We start from the raw sequence: 9,489 nt of genomic DNA on the forward strand, positions 1-9,489 counted from the left end.
AAGTTTGCACACCTTTACCAGGTAATGTAGGTCAATGATACAGATAGATATTATACAGGACTACGACAGGTAAAGTTTATACACCTTTACCAGGTAATGTAGGTCAATGATACAGAGAAGATTATACAGGACTATGACAGGTAAAATTTACACACCTTTACCAGGTAATGTACTAGGTTAATGATACAGATAGAGATTATACCGGACTATGACAGGTAAAATTACACACCTTTACCAGGTAATGTAGGTCAAATTGTAAATATTTTCTTTACTAATCTAGGGGAAAGCATATGTGCTTTGACTCTGAAAATATCCTATAGTAATAGGAGTGATCAACTCTATAACCCTGTTCTAGTATTGGGATTGACTCTGTACAATGATTGAGGTTGACTCTGTACAATGATTGAGGTTGACTGTATTTGACAAGGATTGAGGTTGGCTATGTATTTGACTAGCATTGAGGTTGACACTGTACTTAACTAGGACTGAGGTTGACACTGTACTTGACTAGGATTGAGGTTGACTCTGTACTTGACTAAGATTGAGGTTGACTCTGTATTTGACTAAGATTGAGGTTGACTCTGTTCTTGACTAAGATTGAGGTTGACTCTGTTCTTGACTAAGATTGAGGTTGACTCTGTAATAAGTGTCACATTATCTGTTGTAAGTGGAGTTCCCCTTCTGTTTCCAGTGATAAGATGTTTCCTGTGCTGGGATTTGGAGCCAAGCTTCCAGACGGATCAGTATCCCACGAGTTTCCAGTAGTAAGTAGATAGATATAAATGTGTCAAGCACTTCGTAACATATAGATCGAGTGTTTTTATTTGTCCCCTACTGGTGAAACTTGGGGGCTATAGGTTTCCACTCCGCTCATCTTGTGCGTTACTATGTATGTAACTCCAAAGTTTTCGGCACTTTGGCGGCTTCATTCCTCGCGTGATTTTGATCAAACTTCACATAATGATAAAGGACCATAATACCTTGGATAAGTCCAGGTTTCAGTATTTTTGTGCCAAGGTCAAGGTCACTGTTACTATTTTCAGTGGGGGGCAACTAGGGGACATGTATTGCTTTGGGTATTTATGCTTGGTTCATTTAAAAGTGAATAATGATTTTCAGTTGTAGCTTGCTGTTTTTGTGAGAGTACAATTAGATTAAACTGAATATGGAGGACAGTTTTATTCATAGTACACCTGAATGTCTCTGCAGCTTATTTGAGTACATTCCTGACCAGTTTTTTCTGACATATAACATTGAAAATCATTTAAGTTAATCCTGAATGACAAAATTATTGATTAAATGTTCCATACCAGGAATCTAAACAGCACCAAAATGTTTTCTGTAATATGTCTAAAAAAAATTAGGATGGGTTACGTTGGTAGGAAAGTTTTTTCATTCTTTTTTACATTACCCTCAGTTCATTGACAAGATCCGAATGGAATAAACGATTTAGCGTTATTGCATTATTTAAAAAAATATTTCAGTCATAGATCATTTGTGTAGATTTGGCTTTCCTCTTTCGTATTATAAATATTTTTAAAAAATATTTCAGTCATAGATCATTTATGTAGATTTGGCTGTCCTCTTTCGTATTATAATCAAAGATGGCGACCGATTTTTCCCCTCTTGCATAGGGTCTTATCTGGGGATAAGCCCGCCCCCGATTTTTGCCCATTTTCAGTGCACTAGCCCCCTGGGCTGATACCCGTTAAAATAGGTATATCTTTAAAATGCTAATATACATATATATATATAAGAACATTTTCATAACTTTTACCAGTGCATGGTTTCCTTAAAAGGAAATGTACACAATTTTTGGTTTTACCTTTCAGAACTTTAATTCAGCTAATCCATATTGCGCTGGAATACAAGGTATAATGCAAGCATACTACGGAGCTTTACAGAAAGTCCAGCTGTATGGTCCGACGAACTTTGCCCCAGTCATAAACCATGTAACAAGGTATTACAATATAACAACATTTCCTGAAACTGTTTACAAAATCTGTCAATATGAAGTTATTTTTAGGTACATGTATGGAGTCCCACCGCTTCACTGTTTAGAGACAATATTTTCCTGTTAGGGTAGAGAGTCCCACCACTTTTCTACTGTATACAGGCCTTCGTCAGTTATTTTCCTGTTACGGTAGAGTGTCCCACCACTTTTCTACAGTATACAAACCTTTGTAAGTTATTAGCTCATCAGTTATGAGTAACCGAGAGCTAATGCTGTCACCCCGGCGTCGGCGTCCCACCCCAAAACTTAAAAGTTTTTGGAGTAAGTTTTAGGAAAGCTTGTAAGTCCAAAAGTGTATACCTCACACCCTTCTTATTTGGTTTATACATTCATTAGAGGTCTAGGAGTGATGTTATAGCAAAATCATGCAGAAAAAAAATTGTGACTTTTTTGCATTTTACCATTTTGTGGACTTAACATTTTTGGCACCAAAACCCACTTTAAAGTTTTTGGGGTCAGATTTTGGAAAGCTTGTAAGTCCAAAAGTATACACCTCTTGCCCTTTCTAATTTGGTTTATACATTCATTACAGATCCAGGAGTGATGTTGTGGCAAAATCATGCAGAAAAAATTTGTGATTTTTTTTTTTTTGCATTTTACCATTTAATTTAAAGACTTAATTTTTTTGGCACAAAAACCCACTTTAAAGATTTTAGGGGTTATTTTAAAAAGCTTGTAAGTCCACACCCTTCTTATTTGGTTCATACATCCATTGTGACATACAATTTCAAAATGACATGCTCATACTTACATAAAAAATGAATGCATGGTGATTGCTGCCATCCGTGAGCTTTCGCAATCATTGATTGCACTTGTTTTTATGTTCAATTCAATATGTTTTCTCCTGATTATTTGTATAATGACAAATATATATTGTGAACCATTGAAGAGTTATTGGATAATTTGATAGAAATGTTTCAGAAAATGAAAATATCTGATATTGCTATCAAATTTTCATGAGTGATGCTGATTCAAGTCTGAGAAAAGTATTTCATAGACCTATTTTTGACAAAATAATGCATCAAACTTTTTTTTTTTCTTCAAAAAATTGATCTGTTCTTTCTGATATTATAGGCTTATTCATTCTGCAATTTATAAAAATTACAAATTAAAAGAAGATTTTGTGATAACTAAAATCAAGAGTGAAAAGGGATGAATATCTTGACCATCATTACAGTGAATTATTAAAGATAAAGTAACAGGGTTTATGAGGATTAGCTCCTGTTTTTAGTTTCCATGGCAACCATTAATACTCAATGCAAATGAGGAATCGGTCCTTTTTATTAAAGATACTGCTTACTGAAAAGATGTACCTAACTTTTTTCAGTTTCAGCTTTCAGTTAAATCTTACCTGTGATTGTTACATTTGAAGGATAATTTGTGAATTGTTGTTTCTGTCAGATTTGCTTCGTCTATGAGAGATGGAAACAATTACTTTGTGCTGTTGATTCTGACGGACGGTGTTATCACAGATTTACCTAATACTATAGAGGCTATCGTACATGTAAGTTGTCGCCATGAATTGTGGGGATATGTTCAAATATACACACAACCCAGCAGTATTCTAACTTTACTGACTTCATATTTAACCAGAATTCAGATCAATATAATTTTTTCTGTGGACAGGGATATCTCAACCTGTGTGTGAGAGTTGGCTGTTTAGCACAAGGCTTGTCGAGTGTTGGCCAGTCAAACTCTTACACTTGGGTTGAGATATCTCTGCCCATTAACAGGCCAATGTTTGATTTTTTTCTCACATATCAAATAATTTGTAAGTTATTGTGTAATCTTATAATAGTGCTGTCATCAATGTCCCATGAAATGTGCATCAAAATTGATGACATCATCAATTTGCGATATGGTTTTGCTACATAAAATGATGACGCTACACTATTATAGCTTCATAGTGCATGCCAACTGTCCTTCCCTAACCAGTGCCAGATATAGTTATCCGATCCCAATCAACTATGGGATTTCTCTGTGAAGAATGTGAGAAATCATAATCACCCATTCTTGTAAGCATCATACAAATCTGGGGACAAATCTGGGTTAAGTAACAATTGCAAATGAGAGTTCGGATGGTGACAACAGAATCACCTATAGGCATATCAACAAGCATCAAGCACGTCTGACTTGATATCGCATAATTAGGAAATAGAATGTTTCTAAATGAGAACATGATGTACACCTTAAAATTTTCCCACAGACTTCGATCTGCATTTATCTCTCGAAATCTTGTGCCGTCAGTAATTTCTACATCCTTAGTCTGTCATCTGTCACAGAAATGGTGGTAATGGCAATAATTATGTTCATATACATATTGAAATTTGAAATGTTCAAATACAAAATGAATTACCAAATGTGTTAATATTTCAGTGCAATTTTCTTAAAATATGCAGATTATGAATGCTCTCTTTGTAATTTTTATTTTTTTTCAATTTGTTATTTGTATATTTGTGTACCCTGGTAGTTCAATGTAATATTTTGGTCTGTTTTAGGCTTCTGGGCTTCCATTGTCAATCATCATTGTAGGAGTAGGGAATGCTGAGTTTGATGGTTTGTATTTTATATATAATTTGAACCAAGTTTATTACTGAATGTATTTTTGAATAATCATCATGTAATTTTCACTAAAAAATTAACATTCAATTAAAGTAATTTTGATTTGAGAACTTCACTGGCTAGGTCTGTTATTATGATTTATGTGTACCATGAAGAAAAGCGTGTAATTCACGCACCCTAAAAATCACCTTAAAACAGCCGATAAAATCTATAGCAGTGTAATGTGCACTCAAAAAATAGACGAAATCTCATGAATTTTGTGTTTAAAATTCGCCAGCATGGACCGATTAAAATCCAGTCTTGGTGTGAAATCAGCAATGACAAGCCCTCATTTAAAAGATCATTACTGATTGGCTGTGAGTGTGGAATCTTGTATAAACAATTTATCATTAACATCGTATATTTAAGATTGCCACACAATGACCCTATAATGGCTGCACTTTGCTGTGAGTTGATTATAAGTACTGATAAACAAGGATATTTGGGTTGTGATTTTATTAAGTATTTATCAAGTGTCTGACCATGAAATTGTCAGACTTAAGCATATTGATATATAATTAAACACTTCAATATCTCATCAAAGCTATCTATATTTCAATTGTCTCCTGCATCAAAAAAAAAAGTTTTATTATGTGGAATGTTCATAAAAAGATTAATTGTTTTCCTTGGCCGTATTCCGTCACAACTTTGTTTCTACTCATAGAACTGTAATTTTATATGTACATTTGATGTAGTTGTATAATGATACCGGTGACCTGTAATATGGAGGTCAAGTTTTTGTTGTGCTGTGGTCAGCTTTTTTCCGAAATAATAGAGTTTTAATTAAAATACGAAAAAAAAGTAGGTACCAAAATTGGAAAGCCTTGTCTAAGTCCAGAGAGGAAAAACTTAATTCACAGAAAAAAAGATAATCCAAAAATGTAGAATCTCTTATTCTGAAATCATGAGTTACCTCTTAACAAAACAAGTAACACTTAAAAGTGTTAAAATTTCTCCTTGGTTACCAGTGGGGGCATTTGTGTGGTTCCCACACTTACTTCCTTGTACATTTATATACTTCCAGCTATGGACGTACTAGATGCAGATGACAGGAGACTGTCAAGTCGTGGCAAACAGGCCGTCCGGGATATAGTTCAGGTATATATATGCTCACATGTCTATGGTCTACCCTCGTTATAATTCCACATTCATGCCAATTTTGGCATTATAAAGAGGGTAGCAGTAATATTGAGGTTTGATAATTTCAAGTATGAAGCTGTATAATAAAACTCATACCTATGCTTTATTAATGTTAAATCAATTTCAAATGTTTTTATTTCTATTTTTGTTTGCCTGTCAAATTTGTTGGGAGTGTTATGGTATGGCCTTGTCCGCCCTGTGTAAACATTTGTTTTTGTCTGGATACCTCCTCATACATATAATGACAGATTTCTTTAAAACTTGGGATATATTATAATCATGATGTATAGTTGTGTTTACCTGAGAGGCATTTTGATTCAACTAATTTTGCAAAAGGTATTGCCGTTTATTTATTTCAGTATCTGATTTTTAACCGGAGATTGCCTCCTACATTTTTCAACCGATTTCTTTGTAACTTTGTAGGCTTTATAATCATGATATGTAGTTGTGTTTCTTTGAGAGGCAATTTTATTTGATTGTTTTTGCTAAAGTTATTGCCCTTTGTTCACATGATTCAAGAGAAAATGGTTTTGGTTTTTGAATTTTTACCCCAATAAACGAAATACCCTATTAAGCGTTACCCGATTAACTGGAATGTACTGTATTTAGGTATTTGATTTTTGTGCAGAGATCCTGCATTTTTCGAATGATTTCTTTGAAACTTGGAAGGCTTTATCATCATGATATCAACTTGTGTTTAATGGGTTGGAGACTACTTTGATAACTCCTGATTATTGGTATTCTTCAAACTGTTATAGAATTAAACAGTGACTTGGTAGTGACAGTAAATGTGAGGGTTAAAGCATAATGCCATCTATACCCACTCATAAGGTGATGTAAATCTTAATTCAAATTGAATGCAAGAAAGTACATGTAGGTCAATCTGACCTACATTATGACCTTTGACATACATCAAGAAAAAACTGGACTCTATCTCCTACATTATTTGTCTTTGGAACTTCATACTTAGAGCACAGGCTTACCTTATTAATTATGAATATATCATCTATGCATTCCTGCCATATAATTTCACATCCGGTGGGGGACAGTAATTCAACGTATTGTCTTGTTTTAGATGTTATGTTTTTTTCTTTAAAGGGTGTAGGCTTACATTTGTATTAAATTTCTCTTTTCCAGTTTGTGCCGTTCCGTGACTTCATGGGGGGTAAATTTGGTAACAACATGCAGATATCCCAGGCTGCACTAGCAAAGGAAGTCCTGGCAGAAATACCAGATCAGTTTCTCCAGTATATGAAAGCAAACAACATCAAACCAAAAGATCCTAAAGATAATGTCAATTTGCCCGGCCAGGGGGCACCACCGATGGCACCACCACCAGGGGGCGCTCCAAACATGCCACCACCACCAGGTGGCGCTCCAAACATGCCACCACCCCAACAAGGTATGTATTTGTTCTGTCAGTCTAACAACATGGTAGAGTCAGAGTATTTATCTGATAATAAGCCCACCGATGTCTACTGCTCTCCAGTAAAAATTCCATCAAGGTACCTCGTCCCACAATAAACCCAACCCTGTCGTCAGCCATATTCTATGTGTTGGTCTTCAGGGCTCATTACAGAATAAATATGGTAGACACACAAGGCATACATTAATTACATGAATTTTTTGTTATTTGTGAAGAAGTGGTAAATAGTGTTCTTTACAGAGGCTTGGCATTTCCAACATGTGCGATCACCATTGACATTTCAAAATGTTTTCAGTTACAGTTTTCCCAAAATAATTAATGATGTGTAGTTGATTTGAAAATGTATAGATTTCCAAAATAATTAATGATGTGTAGTCAATTTGGAAATTTAGATTTTTTTCTTTGATTAAATTTTGCAAGTTTAATATCCAAAAAAGCTAGAGTGAGGGTAGATAGAGCCCAGTAGACATCTGACACGAACATATCTTAATGTAGGTCTCATGAGAGAAAATCTGGGTTTTTTTTAAGAGAATATCAACATGTTAAATAAAATCTTTATTCTAATTCAAAGTAAGTAAATTTAAGAGAAAATATGAGCAAAATACAGAAAGTCATGTCAAAGGCATTTCTTAGTTTTTGTTTCAAACACTTCAAACAGGAGGATTATATAATGATGTGGAAAATTGATTCTTCTCGATTCTTCAATATTGCTGAATTATCTTTTTTACAAACTTTAACAGGAATGCCGAACCAGGGATCATCCCCTTACCCACAAGCACCTCCTCCAGGGTACCCCCAGGGAGGACAACAAATACCTGCTCCAGGGTACCCCCAGGGAGGACCACAAATACCCGCTCCAGGGTACCCCCAGGGAGGACCACAACGGCCTGCTGCCCCATCTCGTCCCCCACCACCAGGGAGCGCTAGTGCACCGCCATATCCTATGTAGTGAACAACTCTGCATTGGACGGATTGAACTTTTGTGAAAACCTCTGGGTTGACAGCAATCTCATACAGGGATCTAGAGGTGAAACGGTCGTGAATATTTTCATACGATGATATTTATTTTCCAACCTTTTGGACCATATAACTGAGTACATGTACAGGTATTGTGTAACTGTGTAAGTTTTTTTTTAAAATTCTGGTTTGTGTAAACAACGCAATTGCTTCTTTCTGTCTGATCATGGTATATTGTAAATGGCGTCATAACCTAAAGATTAAAAAAGTAACAGTTGTGTGAAAAGGGGAAAGAAAAAAAGAGGGGAGAATTATATTGTTAAGGATTTTTTTCTTTTTCATTAATTAACATTTTCCTATGGAAAGGTTTTATTATGGGATTTTCCTTGATTTAAGGAATGTTTGTAAAACAGGCACTGGAATTCCTTAACTGCCTTCTAAGATGAGGAATGGGTAATCATGAACTTCCAGTAGTTTGTTCAAAATGAAGTAAAAAAAATTAGAATTTTATTTAAAACATTTGCAAAACAGTTATATCAGCTTAAGTACAATTATTGTTTGTATGATGTAGATCCTGTTTAATAAGTAAATTTAACGATGATATACTGATATATGATAATTATGTATTACAATGTAGCGTCTCGACTCTTGATCATACTGTCCTATGGCGGACTATTGCTTGTTTTCTGTCGATGTTTCTACTTCAGTATTAAACTATTAGTCTAAAATGTTCTATAATTACTCCGACTTCACACTGTCACTACTGTCATTTAATATTTTACTCGTAAAATTTCTATTTTTTTTTTTTTTTTTTCATTAAATAACAAAAACTTCTCATGTAGAAATTCCTCTGAAGTTTTTCAAGTTACCTAACAAACTATGACAGGAAGAGTTTTAGTGAGAGCCCCCAACATTGTATTTCATTGAATTCTTAATTAATGAAATCATTGGGTATTTAGTATCATTAATTGATTAAGATGGTTAATTGCGACACATTTTATGCACTTCAAACAAGCTGATTTGTGAAGGTACTAAACATGCGGGATTTATATTAAGGAAACTGTACCGTACATGTATTTCGGGATAAGAAGGATTAATTATGATACATAGAGCGACAAGCAAATGAACACTGCTATTTTGAAGATAAGATTTAATTTTTTCATGCAATTCTGGAGAAGTAGATTTTATACTCTTTCCATAATATTGGTGTTTTGTCATTATCTCACCAAAGTCTCAAAGCAATATTATGGTGAAAGTTTCCGCCAATGACGTCAATATTTCACTTAAATGTATAGTATAAGTTCAATTTTAACCGAACTTTGTATGTGTATAATTAATTTTTCTTTGTTTT

General features: G+C 34.4%; 1 protein-coding gene across 5 annotated transcripts in view; it reads left to right on the plus strand.

Annotated features, from left to right (window-relative positions):
• Window positions 1-8,952, plus strand: part of LOC117330868 (copine-8-like) — a 28,341-nt gene extending 19,389 nt beyond the window's left edge. For 4 of the 5 annotated variants that reach the window (XM_033889408.1, XM_033889410.1, XM_033889409.1 and 1 more), the window contains 7 exons: window positions 692-764; window positions 1,833-1,960; window positions 3,416-3,518; window positions 4,513-4,570; window positions 5,640-5,713; window positions 6,893-7,157; window positions 7,922-8,952. In XM_033889408.1, the coding sequence (XP_033745299.1) occupies window positions 692-764; window positions 1,833-1,960; window positions 3,416-3,518; window positions 4,513-4,570; window positions 5,640-5,713; window positions 6,893-7,157; window positions 7,922-8,130 (910 nt within the window). In that variant the 3' untranslated portion in view covers window positions 8,131-8,952. The remainder of the gene's footprint in view (window positions 1-691; window positions 765-1,832; window positions 1,961-3,415; window positions 3,519-4,512; window positions 4,571-5,639; window positions 5,714-6,892; window positions 7,158-7,921) is intronic. The other variant, XM_033889412.1, reaches the window with a different exon arrangement.
• The last annotated feature ends 537 nt before the right edge of the window (window positions 8,953-9,489 follow it).

Source organism: Pecten maximus, chromosome 7 (assembly GCF_902652985.1).
Source record: "Pecten maximus chromosome 7, xPecMax1.1, whole genome shotgun sequence".
Lineage (NCBI taxonomy): Eukaryota > Metazoa > Mollusca > Bivalvia > Pectinida > Pectinidae > Pecten > Pecten maximus.